General features: G+C 38.1%; 1 protein-coding gene across 1 annotated transcript in view; it reads left to right on the plus strand.

Annotated features, from left to right (window-relative positions):
• The window catches only part of KCNU1 (potassium calcium-activated channel subfamily U member 1), a 71123-nt gene that overhangs the window by 35325 nt on the left and 18135 nt on the right, over positions 1–17663 (plus strand). Inside the window, 3 exon segments of the mRNA XM_063311371.1 lie at positions 10223–10322; positions 12589–12813; positions 13705–13879. Of these exon segments, the coding sequence (XP_063167441.1) occupies positions 10223–10322; positions 12589–12813; positions 13705–13879 (500 nt within the window).

The raw sequence follows: 17663 nt of genomic DNA on the forward strand, positions 1-17663 counted from the left end.
ACATCTGGATAATTGCTCCTAAGTACCTGTTGATTGCCAAACTGTAGCCAGGGTGTGTCAGTCTTTGATAAATCTCCAGTTCTTAAGAACTTATTCTTTGATGGTACCCATCACATCCAAGTCCAAAGACAAGTGGGGTGGGGTGGGGTGGGGTGGGGTGGGGTGTGCGGGTGGGAATAGAACTAAGCACTCTGCCTTCACTTAATTTGGCAGAATGCATTGCACTCTTTATGAATGTGAAGGGGAGGCTGTGCAGGAGTCTACAAAAAGGTCACTGATATTTTTGGAGTGATAAATCACAAAAGAGAAGGAAGATTTGCATTTTGGCTGTATAACATTCAGGGATGGATTAGAGAGAGAAGGGAAGAATTCTTTGAAGTAATATTTCTCTGCTGACTTGTTTTATTAGCTCACTTTTAACATGTTACATTATTGCTTATAGAATTTCATTTACTTGGATTGGCAGCTTGATAAATATGTCTATTGGCAATGATTTGGATTGCTCTGGGCATTAATATTATTAAAACCTGTCACAGGGAAATGTCTGAAAGATGACTTACTGTAAAGATTACAGCACAAAATAAATCACACAGTGGTATTTGTTACCGTTTATGGCCTCTTGGAGCCAAGTCAATCCCTTTTTATGTTGCATTATTTTTCAAGTTTTTATAGCTTTACATTATATATCGCTGTCAGAAATGAACAGATGGGGTGTCAAACATGAGCTTTCTGAATAATTCCCACCCTTGGGTTATTTGTGTGAAGGACAAGTGTAAAACTCTGTTCTCCAGAAAAGGAAGACAAGCAGGGTTAGTTAATGTGTTGTGACATTGAAGAAAGCCTACACACACACACACACACACAGTTTTTTTTCTTGTCAGCTTACACAAGATGGCTTTAACTTCTGACCTCACCTGGCTTTTACCTCACAATGGGACTTGGGGAAATTCTAGCTGCCTGTATCCCTGTGGTGGAAGACCCATCCAAGATAAAGAGACCAGAAGGGAAACAGCATCTGGAATGTCAGAAACATTCTTTGTGGACTGTTTCTACCCAGATGAGTCAGGAAAATGGGTCTTCCACATCAGGAAGGCCTTTCACCGGACTATTCCTTCTGAATGCAGGTGCAATTGGTTCCTTTCATGAATGCCTGTAGGAATGTGATTACATGTGCCTTTTCTTCAACCATTTGTGTGTTTGGGGCTGCTCTGCTCAGAAATGGGTCTGTGAGGGAAAGGAAATTACGACAATGTTATAAGCAAAAAAGCAAAATAGCAATGCTCACAAATCTTATTACATGTGCTGTGCCTTGAATCATGTGAAATTGACCTGTGAAGTATGAAATAGATCCTTCCCCTGGTGCTGCATGATGTTTACAGGATGTGGTCATGTATAACTGATTTGGTGCCAATAGGCTTCCCCAGCCACCCACCCCTTACCCAAAATGGGACTATAGAATCCATTTCCTTTCTGATTCTCTTTAGACCTCTGAATCATTTTCCTATCTTTTAAAATGGAGCAACATGGAAAGTCTTTGCATTTCTTTTTGGGCAATATAATGAAACAGGGTGGGCAAACCAGGAGCCACATGCATATGGTCTGTGAACTGCTGTTTGGAAACCTCAAGAGTTCCCACTAAGGATGCCCTTGAAATTCAGGCCTATAATTATACTACATGGTTGAAGAGCAGAAATACAATGTGTACCCATAAATATAACATAGAGAACATAGCTTTGTTTTATTTTCTTCCTTTTTTTTACAGCACAGAGGATTTTCTTGCACTATGTCCCCATGTACTATGATTTTCTGCAGAGGAAAAAAAAAAGAATCCTGCCCTTGGCCACAAAAGAGAGGGGGGGAAAAGTCACTTTGTCTTAGCATACAATGGTCTTAGAAAATATAACAAGAGAGAGGAAAAACAGATATATGTGTTGTGGTATATATGAGGTTCACATGACTTATCTATCAACCACTGTTCCCTAAATTTGTTGCACAGCAAAACCCATAAATCCAGGTAGAATTTCCTTGTACACTGCTCTGGGGAAAAGCTGATTATCTGAATTTACTCAGTCTAATCCAGATGCATAAAGATGTTAGCTAATTATTAGTTCTGCCCAGTTAGCTTGTGCAAACCTGCCTATTTATAATATGGTCAGTTCCTGATTCTGTGTTGAGGATGTGGAAAATGACAGAACCCCCTGGCAATGCTCACTTTATATTTTAATAACCCAGAGTAATTCTAACAATTACACACATATCATAAATCACATCATAATGGCCCTTATTGAATTACTGATTGGGGACTCAAGTTTAAACAGATTGAAAGAGGATTAAGAAGGAAATTGAGGCTCTAAGGAACACAGGCTGGAACTTAGGTGGAAAAACAAGATTTCTGTCCCTTTGCAGGAAAAATATTGAATAGTTTAGCAAGCATAGGTTCTGTTCCATGCAGTAACCTAGTGGTGGGCCAGCTGATCATAGCCATCTTTGTTTTATTTCTCAGTCAGTTTATTACAGTCTTAGACTAGTACAAGCAATGTGTCCCTGAGTGCTCTGTGAGTATCTTAAGTGTCAGGACTGGACCAAGAAACAACGCTGAGTCAGTGTATTCCAACTCTAGTTCTTTATTGTTCTCACAGTATAGACAGAATCTTGCCAGACTAAAGCTATCCTAACTAGCCTACAGGTAAATAACCTAGGAGAGTCTAGGGTGGGACCACCCTGATTCTCTTTGACACCCTGCCAAGACTTTCTAAACTGCGAGCACTCTTATCAGCTTGGAATGTGCTCCCTCCTTCCTGGGAATCCATGGCAGCCCCAAATTCTAGCACATCACCCCCTCCTTGAGGAATGCATTCCAACACATTAAGAGACAGTAAATAAAATTTAAGATAAAATTAAAATACATCTTTAAAACAACCTGACTAGAATCCGTGAGTGAAGTCCAAAAGGAGCAATCTATGTCTAGGTTATAAGGTAGTATCTAAAAATTATATAAAATGTGATAACATCTAAAATTATAGAAATGTGATGTGATCTAAAATTATAGAAACCTGATGGTATCTAAAATTTACATAAAGTGTGATAATATGTAAAATTACAAAAAAAATGATAATATCTACAATTACATAAAATAACATATTTGTAGCGGGAGCTTGGTCCATCAAGGTCTGGCAAATCTTACATGCCTTCTTTGTTTTATTTCCTTATTATGGAAATTCCCCCTATATTTAGTGTCCAAATGACAAAAGTTCAGCATATCCCGTAAGAGACACTTTGCAGTAATGCTGAACACATATAAACCTATGCATACATTCTTGTAAATTTTTGTATACGCAAGTATTAAGGAAAGAGGCATTCAAAACTAGATAGTGGCATCAGTTCTTCTTAAAAAGAAACTCAAGGCAATTATGCAGATTGGCTTATCGTGAAAAGATGCATCAACGTTAGTACGACAACTCATTTTTCCTGGTCAAGCTTTTCCTGCACCCATTAATGATTTTCTATGATATTGGGTGGAAGTCATAATATCTGAATTTTTATGGCACAAATATACACTGGATATTCATTGATCCATACATTCTATAGGTAATCTACCCTATCATCCATTTTCCTCCAGCCTTTGCAATGTGTTTTGTGTATGGCAATATGCTTGGGTATTATTCATTTATAGGATGTGGTATCAAGCAAAGTAGAATTCTATTTCTAATCCCAAATGATGCATCCTATGCTTCCCCAAATCCAGCCATCACTATTAAGCATAATTAAAATCAGTTAAATACACATGCATGAGAATCCATACAATGAGAATCTATACAAAGTTTATATTAGCATATCAAAGTCATACATGCAAGTAACATGTGACAATATGTGTATATTAAAAAAAATACCTAAGTTCCAATATATCTGTCTGTGTATGGACCTCTGGGTCTTCTCATATACTTTGCATCAGTCATTATAGCAAAGTTCAGGTATTTATTCACACTGTGGAGGGGTTGAAAGTAGTTAGAGGATAGGGCCTTGTCTGCTGGCTGTATCCCATATACCTGCCCTCTCCTGTATGAAACAAAGACCTTTAAAGCAGATCTGGGGAACTTCTTGATGGTCTGGACACATGCTTGAATTGCCAAGAGCTATGGCGGACAGAGTGATGATGTAAGTAATTTCAGCCAGGATTATCTGAGTTGGTTTCCCCTTGGGATTTGGGGAAAGATTTGGATTTTTTTTCCTTCCCTTTGTTTTATAAATTAGGTTCAGTGTATCTTAATGTTTAAACTTTATTTTGTGTATCTTTCCACCTCAAAATGTCAGAAAACCTTTTAGCAATTTTTTTAGCAAAAGGGGGTCAGAGGTGGTTTCACAAGAATAAAATGTATACTTGTAGTCCTGGGGCCTCAGCTTGCCTACCCCTAATCTAAAGAAAAGTGAGCTTAGATGTATCTGAATGTAAGTACAGCTTTTGGAATGATCCATGATCACACAGTTATATAGGTTGAAGTGTGTATGCATACAGGTCCCTTTCAAATCTCCCATGTGGGGAAAGCAAAGGATGGGGAGAATGGGTTAGAACATGAAGAATCAGAGAATGGGGACGGATATGCACAATCTCACCCTCTACCCAGTTTCATGCCGTGTTGTTTTCGTTCAAAGGCTTGAATGGAGCTTTTGAAACTCTTCATTTTAAATGGTCATTGCTCATATATTGTTAAAAGTAGGCATGCATAGAATTGGAGGGTGGAAAGACCTGATTCCAGCCAGCCACAACTCTCCTCCCCAGCAAATTATCAGAAAAGAACCATGTGAGAGTTAATAAAAATGAGACACTGATCAGTCTCAGAATGTTCCCATATGGGCATTCTTAGGATTTCTTAATCAAGAAAAAATAGAAAGCATTCTTGCCCTATCCAGATCCCCACCAATTTATAGACAAGCAGTACCCACAATTAAATTAACTTACTAATTAACCATGTCTATTCAAGCTGATTAGCAGTGGCCAAATACAATGAAGGTTGTTAGGAATGTCTCATAGCTGACAATGTTGTTAGTGGTGATTACTAGTTGTCACAATCTCCCTTTCTGTTTTTTTAAGGGCATTGGGTTTTGTTGTTCTTAACAATGATCTTGTTTTCCTCCTCTGGAGCTTTCAGTTTAAGCTCCCAATGCACCTACTTAGTGATAAATTTTCAGGGGAGAATCCTACACACTTGACTTCAGTTGGGCAATAAATAGTAGCACATAAAAAAAAAAACAGTTGCCCAATTAGAAGGTTAGTGTGCTTAGAGTTTTCATCCCAGGAAGTGGGGTAGAATCTACTTGGTTGATCTAAAGAATCACTTGGTAGTGATTCATTACCTAAAGAATAGTGATTCACAACCTAAAGTGATTAGGTAGTGAATAGTGATTCACTATCCAAAGATGGAATCACTTGGTAGTGATCCACTTCGTAGAATCACTTGGTTGAACCACAGAGGCTGATCTAAAATGTTTAGAAACAGCAGTGCTTCCAGATCATATAAACTATGGAAAGCTGTAGATACTTTTTTTGGGGGGTGGGGTAGATTGAGAGAGAGAGAGAGAGGGTTGCCCTACTAGTTTTCTCAAGTCCTTTCATTTTTGTCCCTCTTCTAAGTGAGGACAAATGTGAGGTCTAGCCCAATGGGTGGGGGAAATCTGAAATCACCATAGTACATTTGGGTTAGGATTTGACATGTATATGTGTACCCATAGCTACAAAGAGTAATTGCTGTTGTTGGAACTGCATGTTGGAGTCACTGTGATGGCTGGTGACACCAGAAGTGGGGAAGATGTGGTACTTCATTTCTTGTTGGATTTTAGTTCCAATCAGCCTTGATCAACAAGTCTGGAATGATGAGAGCTGTACCTTCACAAGGTGACTACAGATATCCCAAACATAACTCTTTTCTCTGAACAATAAATAATAATCTTTCAGTATGTTATTTCTTTGGATCCCTCTTCTTTTTAGAATAGGAGATTACTACAGATTTATGGTCTGCCCTCTAGAATATGTAATGATCAGTAATAATCTGGTTTCACTTTTCATATTATTGTACCGCATGTCTTTTCCAGTCCTGCAAAACCTGCCTTCTCTTTTAAAAGAGGCATCTGTTTATTTTCCTCATTCTTGAAGTGCTATAAAATATCTTGGGTTAGAATTTTCTTTTAGGTTAGGTTTCTGCGGCTTAGTCTATTGCTAATCTGCAACTGAAGGTTGTATGAGGTGGATGCTATCTAATTTCTTCTATTATGTATCTCTGCATCACTCAGGAAGTTCTCCTACCTCCTAGATGGAAGAAATCCAAGGAGAGGAGTTTCTTTCCTTGGGATTTAGTTGAAATGAGGGTAGCCCAGGGGACTGCAGACCAGTGAGGAGAAGATTGCATTGTTAAAGAGAAGACGCTTACCGAAAACTCTTGATACTTAAGTTCATTTGATAAATTAATTATTGCTGAAATATTGCTGCTTAGTTGATTATTGGGTTTACCTGTCTGCAAGGACTTTTCACTGATTAGCAGTTGAAATGCTATAGATCTTTCTCTTTTTTTAGGAAAAATAGAAACTGAGGCTCTGCATGTGTCTTAATTTATAAAATTTCATTTGACAGCAAGCTAAATCCTCTATTATTATAAATTGAGTGGTATTAATTCAGGGTAATGAAGAGTGGGGATGGAGGAAAAGTTGACAGCTTCTCATAAACATAGCATTAAAGTGACATGGGAATACTTTACAGCTTTTGTTAAAGAAGTATTTGTGCATTTCATACCAAGGCTTGCTATTGTAGGGTGAAATAAAAACCAATATGATATAGCAATTAAATGAGTTAGGGAGACCCAAATTCAAAGCTCTCTTCAGTTCTGAAGGTCTCTGGTACTGTCATTTTGCTCAGTTTAACCTTCCTGGTGGATTCTTTGCATAGATAAATTACAGAGGACCTCAAAGAGGGGAAAGAACCCCATTAAAAGCCAGTATTGTGCATACAATGGGTATTCTATAGGATAGATACAAACAGTTCACAGGTTGCTTACTACATGCATAGGTCACTCTCTATATCAGTGTTTCTCAGCCATGGCAACTTTAAGATGTGTGGACTTCAACTCCCAGAATTCCCCAGCCAGGGTTGAGAAACACTGCTCTATATGGTCTGGACCGCCCTGGGAAAATCTGACACCTTTGCCGGCTTCACCTGGAGGGTGGGACAAATATCTAACATTACTGCTGATCACTACTCTTGATCACATTCTCTCTTCAACAATCATGAGAGCCTACAGGAGAGTTTTAACCTACCCCACAAAAATCCCACCCCAAAGTACTTCAAGTTCCTCCCAGCTATTGAAAAGACCTTCAGAGTCAGGGTGGGATCTCTTCTTGTTGGCATGAAGCAGGTTGTGCCGTTTTCTACCTCAGTAGTAAAAATCTGAAAGTGGTGCAAATAGCAGTTCTCAATGGCAAAAGGGTTGGTTATCCCTGCTATAAAAGTTCTAATAGACATAATTAAAGTAGGATGAGGAGACAGAAAAATATTTGATAGGGTTTTTTTTACAAAAAAATAATTTTTATATGAGGTTTTGACCCTGCATTCTTCCCCTGAGCTTTTGAGATGGGATCCAGCTTTCACTCTAAATAAGTGCATCAAATAGGTTCATCCAGTCAGTTTGAGTACCTGGTCATCCATTCTCAGCTTAGACCCTAGAAAACAGATAAAATCGGCCTAGCAAAATAAACTGTCTGATCTGTAATGTGCTTAGTATCCAAGGTAGACTACATTAACCCTAACAAAACAGCCCTGTGACATCTCCTAGAACACCTTAGCTATTGCTACTTATCTGCAAATAGTAATAAAAAGGGAACATGTATCTCTATGAATTTTGCCTTTTTCCTCTAGGCAATCATGGGGATTGTATTGGGGAAAAGAGAGAGGAAAATGATGGCAGTGGTAAAGAAAAGGCAGCACCATTCACAGACAGCATCTTTTAGAAAGAAGTCATTGCTGATTGGTTGAAGGCCCTTTCCAAAACTTCAAGTCTAAAAGCTAGATTTTGCAGTGGATCCTAACCTTTAGCTTGCTCAGCAGGTTTGAGCAAAACTGTGGCCAGAGTTGTGAAACATCCTTGGAAGACTGGATCCTTGTCTTACATGTCTGTTTTAATCTCCTTCTCGTTTCATGTTCCCCAAGATTTCCCACCACAGAAGATGTATTCATTAGAATTGCTCATTGACCTTCCTATGACAGTAGATTCTAGACAAGCTCACATTGCTTGTGGAAAATATGGCAGATGGGAAGAGTAGTTAAGGAACCTAGAGATAGATGAGCATTTCCTCCTCCTCCACCCAACCCCCCGGTTTCACTTTTACAATGATATCTGAAGAAAGATGCCTTTATGATGAAGTGTGTTTCAAGCAGCCTTGCCTTTTTATTCCTTTACCCAGGGCTCTGACAGGTGTTCCCTCCAGGGCATAGATGCTTCCTATAACATTTGAGTGAAGGGAGATATCATCTGTGACAGCTTGTGTACATAGATCATGGTTTTATGATGATGGAAAAGTGTGCACTGATTGATTTGCTGAGCTGGGCTGAGTTAAAAAGAGCTTGCAACAAGATAGCTTCCCTCTTGCCAAAACACAATTTAATCAACAGCTGACCGATCCATCATCTGGGCAGAAAGGAGGAGGTTGCAAATGCTGGGGAGGTGCCATATGACTAATGGACAAAAATGTCTATTCTTGGCATAAGTGTACTGAGATACACAGACTAATTTCTTCCCCCACATTACTAATACCAGCTATTCCCTTTTAAAGAAGCCTGTGCTGAATGGCAAAGAATATGGCCCTAGACTGTTTTTCTTCCTGCTGCTTAAACTTGAATCCCAACACTCTTTTTGACACTTATTTACTAAAGGCTGGGATATTATTTGGTGAGAAGGGAGCTGTCGCTCATTTCTGGCTTTACTAAAATATCAGCCATCTGTGGCAGGTGTAACTTGTGCTGATTTTGTGATGCACGTGTATTTATAAATCCCAGAAATCATTTCTGGCAATAAGGTATTCTATAGATGTTCATGCGCTGCCCTAGAAATGAAGTTTGATGGAAGGAAGAGGGATGTAGAAGAATTCTGCCAGGGATTGTGCTGGGTGGGTGTTTTGTTTTCCCCCTCTTGGTCAACCCATGGCAACATTAAACTTAGAAAGTCTGACTTAGAAAGTCTGACTAGATTTGTATTTCCTTAAAAAAAAAAAACTGATTAACTTTTTAAATGTACAGGATGGCAAGGGAATTGTATCCTTTACTTTCTTTTAATTGTGAAAGTTCCAACAATCTCATAGGAGCACAGGGCTCTTCCAGACACCACTTCCTGGAAAATGTGTAGGACCACTTCACAATTAGTCTAGCACACCCAATCCACTTGGTCAGAGATGATCCTTTAATTTGGCAAGGATTCTTCTCATGGATCAGCTAAGTTGTCTGACATGAATCTTTCATTTTCCTTCAGAGAAAAACCCATTGTGGAGAGATGGTTTTAGGACCATAATTAATAGCTTTTGACTACATATTCTCATTGCCAATGATGTCCTCAGTCATACCTAAGACAGCCACCTTCTCAAGTCATACGAAGAATACAAGAAAGGAATGCTATGTACTCTGACAAAATGTGTCGTCTTATGCCCAGAAATCAATACAGAAAGACTACAAATGACAGCATGTCAAAAAGAAAGAAATGTCTTATAATGTATCTAAAATTGTTGTGATTTTCTATTGGTTTGGGGTTTTGTCTTGTTTTCCAAGGAACATAATATGAATGTTAAATAACATCATTTCTGGCTGGGTAAAATGTATTAATCCATGCACTATATTTGATCCTTTTTTAAATATAATCTTGGCACTGTCCATTCAAGAGTAAACTAAAAGATGTTCTTATATTACGGTATACTGGAGAAACAAAGAAATTGTCTTGACTGAAATCTCATTCAACAAGTTGATTCATAAATGAGACCTAAGTATCTCACTCTCCTATCTCTATCTTCTGATGATATCCTGTGTACTTCTGTCTGTATGTCCTCCTTCCTTTGTTGTTTCCTTTATGTCCAGTTCTGTACTGTAAGCCTGTTTTGGTAAAGAAAGATTGAACTTCTGTTATTTTTAAGAGCAAAGAACATAGATGGCACCATGTTAGTCATCATATGACAATCTATCATTTTGTCCACCTAGACCTTCAGAAGACGTAGAAGAAGTAGCCAGTTATGTGTCACTGGATGCTACAGGAATGTTTCATTGGTGTGAAGCTGTCCCCCTTGAAAAGGCCCTCTTGGTAGGTGGAATAAATAGATGGAAAGCTAGATTTATTGAGGGCATTAGTTTACCTTTTTTTTTTTTAGCACGGCGTGGTAACATTGACTGACCTATTTCTACACTATGCTATTTTTGCACGTATTTGCTTATTAATTTCTTCTGTGCCATTTCTGTCTTATTTTTAGCTAAGTTTTTTTTTAAAAAAATAGCTGTTTATTGTTAACCTCCCCAGTTTCACTTTTTTCTGCCTTGTTCAAGAAGAAAATGAAAAGTTCTGAGGCTGTGTTAGTGCTTTTAGCAAGTAGATGGACATAGCTGCTTACAATTCTTGTGTTCTACATTCAATGTATTCTGCATAAATGTCAGAACATAGCAGTAATGTGGTGCCATCTCTATCATTAGGCAGAATTTTGCAGCTTTTAAGCCAGTCTGCTGTGTACAAGTGCAGTTATACAGACCACACACTCACCAGTGTTGAAGTAAGATAATTCTAGACAGCTTAGGCCAGAGTGGGCACTAACTTTTCTTTTGCAACAGGTAGCAAAAAGCTTTGGGCCACTGAGTAATGGTACACAAAAGCTTATGTGTTGATTTGTTAGTCCTTAAGGCAGTGCATAACTTCTAACATTGCTGATGGCAAAAGTAGTGATGGTCATATTCATTTGGCTGATTGCAGACCTTAACAATAGACACAATAATACAGAAAAAATCACTTATTATTTAGATTATCCATTGGAGTGCCAAACTCTGAGAAGAAATTTGAAGCATCTTTAGTTTGGGATAAGATATTTATGTTCAGACCTCTCCTATCACACTTAATATGCACATTATTCCTTGCCTTCAATATAGTAAATTTGTCTTTTTGTCTCATGTCCTAATCAGGCTAGCCTCCTCCTGTACCCCCAGCATTTATTAAAAGGTTATAGAATGAATCATTTCCATTGTTTAGCATCACTTGACAGACTAATAATTGGATTTAAGGCACGTTCCACTAAATACAGCTTGAAATTTCATTATTCAATTTAAACTAATCCAATTAGTTAGAGATGATCATTTAATCTGGCAATGATTCTAATCACTCATCAGCAAATTTCCCTGACATGAATCTTTTATTTTCTTTCAAAGAAAAACCCATTGTGGAGACATGGTTTTATGAATGTTTGCTTGACAGCTCTTGATGGGGAACGTGGACACCAACCATGTTACAATCACGTAAAGATTTCTTCAGTCACACCTAAGTACAGTCACCTTGTCATGTCATATACCCAGTATGACAAATCACCACTATGTTCTCTGACACCACATGGCATTATTAGGTTCTCATAAATCTATAACAAAAGGCTATATCAGACAGAACAGATATAAACCGCCCAGAGTCCCCTTTTTGGGAGAGATGGGCAGTGATGGAAATTTGAAAAATAAATAAATAAATAAATAAATAAAATTGCCTTATAGGAGACCAAAGGAGAGTTTTGATTTTTCTAGCAGGCTGTTCTGTATCCTTTAGCTTTGCAAAGAGTATGCTATAAATGATAAACCTGTTGGGTGGTAAGAGCTAATCCATAACCTATAATGGATTGTGTTTTTTTGTCTTTTGTGTTTTTAATTGGAATTATGATCTCAGGTTCAAGAAATTCCTCATGTTAAGTACTTGGCTAAAATCTCATTTAACAAGACAAGTCACAAGTGCCATCACACTTGATGGGTAAACTGCAAATCTATTAGACTTGTGAAAGGTGGTATGTAAAACCTCCATCAATTAAAGACCTTGCCAATTTCAGTTGTCTACTCTCAGTAACAGGAGGATTATGAGGGTAGGAACAGAACAATGGTGGATTTAGCCTACTTATGCTACATCTCATAAATACAATTCAGTTTGTCTGAATATGATTCAAGAAACTGAGCATGCAACCTAGATTTCCTGCTTCAGATATTTAGGGTGTTCAGATTTATTAGGATTGGAACATTTTCCTTTCTTCACCACTCTTTTTATTAAACATGGCTGGTATAAGATCTGTATCTCCAGCAATGAAGGTTTCTACTGCTCTCTGAAGCTCATGTTTTAGCTTCTCCTTGATCTCACTGCCTTCCAAGCAAGTGATGAATGTGTCACCTTGCTGAAAGTTTAACAAAAATCTGAGGCTCGTGAAAGGTTTGTATGTTAGGTACAATCTATGCACTCTCTGTAAAAGACTGTTAAATAGTCTAAATTTTTCAGTATTTCAAGAGTCTATTGATATTTTGCCTAACTCAGTTCTATAAACACTCTGTTTTATTTTCTTTAGAAACCCAAAAAGAAGGTATTTGGTGATTTCCGTGATCATATTATAGTCTGTGTTTTTGGAGATGCCACCTCAACCTTGATTGGATTACGCAACTTTGTGATGCCGCTGCGAGCTAGCAACTTTGCATTCAGTGAGCTGAAGGACATTATCTTTGTTGGCGCTCTTGAATACCTCCAGCGAGAATGGGAATTCATCCACAATTTTCCAAAACTTCACTTACTGAAGGTATGATTGTGTTTTTAGTGGCTGGAAGAGACACTTTGTTTTTTAGCAATAGAGGAAGCATCATTGGATGGGGCAATAATACGAAATTTCTTTGGCTATATTACCACTGTAGATGAAGAAGAATGTTGCCTTCTCTCCCTCCCTTGCTTTGGTGAGGGACTGAGCTTTTTTTTTTCTTTAGGCCTAATCAGTCCTTATCTACGTATATGTTTGTTTACTTGCATTTGGTTGTCTTTATGATCTGGTCTTGTACTGAAATATAATGTTTGTTCATTCATACTTCCCACCTCAAAATATTAGGAAACTGTGCCACTGATTATTGCCAAGCATGGTCAGAGAAGGCTATGGGTATGCAAAAGGAAAGCTTGAACACCCCATCCAAGCACAGGCCATCTTATTGGCCATCCCATGTAGCATACTCCTTAAAGCTGTGCAGATTTGCAAAGGAAATTCTCCCTTTATGAAGCTTCAATCTCAATACCATCCTGAGTTGAAGCTATCCCCACACAGAACAGTATATGAGTTCATTTTCCTGACTCCAACTTTCATTTACCAGTAGAAGATAATGGAACTGATGAAAGTATCCACTTACCTATTTTTTCTATCTACTTCTTAGGTTTTTACTTTAAATTAGATGGCCCTTTCTAGGAACATCTGCTATTCCAAAATCTAGGAATCTAGTTTTCTGTTCTGAAGCACCATCGTTTTTATTTTCTCATTAAAAGTGATGTTGTATATCTTTATTATTTGGGGAATATTCTGTACTTGTTGGTCTCAGGAATCCATAGAAGTTGCTTCAAAGTATTGTTACAAATGTTTACATTAAATTAAAGCTTAGGTTTCCAATGTTGTTAGTCCTGTGGTTCTCATATTTCCCACTTTTCATACCAGGGCAGTGCACTATCTTGTGCAGATCTGAAGGCAGCTGGCCTCAAGTACTGCAGTGTGTGTGCTGTTCTGTCAGCCAATACCAGAAATGCTGTTAATCAAACACTAGTGGATTCCAAATCTATCTTGGCAACTCTGAATATATGTTTCTTGCAGTTCAAGAAAACTGCATCAACAGGTAAAGCATGGGCATCCATTGAAGGGTAGAGGTTCAAATGATCAAGTATGGATGATGCCATTGTCTCACTTACATAGTTTTATTAGATGTTTCAACCATGTAAGGCAGCATTTATGTGATGATGTCACCACTGGTGTGTTGTCAATCTGGCATCAATATGATTTGCTGTAGAAGCTACTGGGTGAGAGAGAGAAACAGGCAAAATTACCCCATTGAAATAAGTAAACAAAAACTAACTTCTGATATAGAGGGATTGATTGGTTGGTTGGTTGATTGATTATATGCGATCAAGTTGTTTTTGACTCCTAGCAATCATGTAGATAGATTTTCTTCATGATGACCTGTCCCTAATCTGGTCTTTCAAGTCTTCCAACATTGCACCCATTGCCACTGTAACTGGGTCCATCCACCTTGCTACTGGTTGTCCTCTTCTTCTCTTTCCTTCCACCTTTCCCAGCATTAGAGCCTTTTCCAGAGAGCTATGTCTTTGCATAATGTGTCTGAAGTAGGATGATTTCAGCCTGGTCATTTGTGCCTTGAGTGAGAACTCTGGGTTGATTTGTTCAATGATACATTGGTCTGTTTTTTGGGCTGTCCACCGTATTCTCAGGAATCTTCTCCAACACCAAAGTTCAAGAGCTTCAACACTCTTCCTATCCTGCTTCTTCAAAGTCCAACTTTCACTTCCATAGAGGGAATGCCATGGCTTACATGATTCTGATCTTTTTAAGTATAGGCACATCACAGCATTTGAATATCTTTTCCAAGGGCTTCATGGCTGCTCTACCAAGTTCTAGTCTGTGGCATATTTCTTGACTGCTTGTTTCTTCACTGTTGATGATTGATCCTAAAAGGCAGAAGCTGTCCACCACTTTGATATCTTCATTGCCCATTCTAAGGCTGGTCATTCTACCAGATATCATTAGTTTGGTCTTCTTTATATTAATTTTAGTCCATTTTCCCCTTGCTCCTTAACTTTTATTACTAGAGATTGCAGATCCTTCTCATTTTTGGCATCAGGGTGGTATCATCAGCATAGCACAGGTTATTGAAGTTTCTTCCTCCAGTTTTAAAACCACGCTCATCTTCTTCCAACCCAGCTTCTGCTAATATATAATCTGTAACTAGATTGAATAAATAAGGGGAGAGTATGCAGCTTTGTTGCACTCCTTTGCCAACTTGGAGCCAGTCTGTCTCATCATGCTCTGTCCTTACTATGGCTTCCTGACCTGTATATAAGTTTCTTGTGAGGACAATTACATGTTCTGGGATTCCCAGTTTTCTGAGCACATCTCACAGCTTGACATGATTGACACAAAGGCCTTTCTACAATCAATGAAGCACACAGTGACTTCTTTTTCATATTCTTTGGCTTTCTCAATTATCCAGCATGCATCAGCAAAGATGTCTCATGTTCTGTGGCCTTTTCTAAAGCCAGCTTGAACACCTGACATCTCTTTTTTCTTTTTTCTTCATTTTCAGAACATGATAGAGGGAGAAGGTATGTTACTCATTGTTCCTGCTCTCACTCTGCTTTGACTTTAATATGACATCATCATAATGAAGGCAGGAAGAAACAGCCAGATTCCCTGCCTGTAAGCATGTAGCAGCCAAGAAGAAGAGGAAGAGAGGAAGAAGGAGGGAGGGAGGGAGGGAGGGAGGGAAGGATGGATTTCAGGACATTTTTCCCTAATTAGTCTCCACTTATCATTTCTTTTTAACATTTCTCTCACCTCTAAATTGAATTTGATGAAGTATCTTAATCTACTTATAGACAAAATCTATGGGCATTTCCACAAGGGATACTATGAATGGTTTTTAATTTCCAGCACAGCTGGCCCTTCCATTAGAACAAGTAAGTAACTGTTTTAGACAGCAATATACAGGGTTTAGGGGTTCTCCTCTGTTCCTCCCCCCCCCCAATTCTCCTCTCTATAGTTCCCAGCTCTGCACCTCTTCTCCATGACTCTTAGATCTTGCCCCAGAAAAAGAGACTCAAGACTGGATTTCTATCAGTGGGTCAGACACATAATCTAAAAAAAATACCTTACATCCAATAGCATTTTTTTAAATCATTAAAGCCTCTTTTCTTCTGCCTTTTCATTTGCACAAGAGTGAAGATTTCTACTCCTCTTGGGAAAGACAATATTAATTAACTGAAAATGAATTGGGGATGGATAGCTCACCTAAGTGGTCTGCCCATTTCTTCATTATCATTCAGGAGGTTTTACAGCACACCAGGCATGCCAAGACAGAGATTAAGAGAGAGAGAGAGAGAGAGCAACATGGAAAATAATTTCATTCAAAGCTAGGGGAGTTGTACAAAAAGAAAAAAAAAGAAAAGAGAAAAGAGAAAGCTGGCTTTTTCATGGCAATTGCATGCAGGAATGCATTCCATATCCCAGCAGAAATGCTATTTTTCCAAGGAGCCTGGCAGTGGCCAAGGTCCATGTTGGGGACCCCTGCTGTGTCATTCCCAGCTTCATCCATTCTACCTTTGTAGTATTACCTGAAGCAAGTACCTCCATTCTGCTGCTTAGCAGAGCCAGCCCAATTATTTATCTTGACAATCTAAAAAAAGAAAAAAGAAACTTCAGACATAAAAAATGTCTGAGATAAGCACACTGTCCCAAAATTCCATTTTATCTGATGGTGGAGGAATGTTACCTAATAGCTACAACAAGAACTTAGAAGAAGCCGTTTCTGTTCTTAGTGAAGGAAAGGAATTTTTCTCTGAAGGTGTCATCAAATGGTTCTGTGGATAATTTACTACATTCTGGAAGTACCATTTATACTGTGATTTATTTATTTATTTATCTGCAGTATATCTATACCTGGATATGGATATGGATATGGATGGAGGAAAGGGTGGAGGGTGAGAAAACCCTAAAATAACTTTAATTATGTACAGGCATCAGAGAAAAAAAAAACATGAAATGTAATTTTTTTTCTGTAAAAATATTCCATAATCTCTCCCATACAGAACATTAAACTATGATATGAAGGGTAACAAAGGTAGACAATTCAAATTCTCAAATGTTGAATCCAGCATTCTAGTTTTGGAAGGTAGAAACAAATTTAGGCTATGCATACTTCCAGGCAGTAAGTTCCATAAGATACATTAGGACTTTCATATAAATAAACACACACTATTAACATGCTTTTTAAGTTAGAAGGTTCTTCTCTCTCTCTCTCTCTCTCTCTTTTTTTAAATATAAAGACAATTAAAAATGTGCCTTTTAAATGCAATGCTTCTCAGTTGCTGACAGACCAGTTTTTGAGTTGTTTTGACATACTGCCACCCTGCTGTTCCCATTCAGTTGTTATTTTAAACTTTGCAATGGTAGATAAAGTCTCTTTGTTTCATATCAAAAACTTTGCCAAAAGAGTTTGTGTCTGTCTGTGTGTGTGTGTGTGTGTGTGCGGTCATGAATGTGATGTAGGATTCAAAATTCAACTCTGCTGAATAATTCTAGAGGGAAAAATAAAATATATCAGGAAATGTTGGGTTTACGTTGAAGATGATAATAATTAAATGGAAATATTTTCCATCTCAGAAGTTTAGATTATGTTATACCTGAAAGAAACTTCTGCATATTTAAGGTTTAACCCAGGGGTAGGAGGTGGGGGTGGGGAGAATTGCACAAATTGTCACCAGATTTGTATCTAAAGGAGATAGTGGAAGGTAAGTTTAAAGTATTAAAACTACAGGCTGGAAGTTTTGAAACTTTATCCTTCCTCCCTTTTTAACATTGTTATGCTGTACTACTAGAACTGAGTTGTT

This window comes from Candoia aspera, chromosome 9, assembly GCF_035149785.1.
Source record: "Candoia aspera isolate rCanAsp1 chromosome 9, rCanAsp1.hap2, whole genome shotgun sequence".
NCBI lineage: Eukaryota > Metazoa > Chordata > Lepidosauria > Squamata > Boidae > Candoia > Candoia aspera.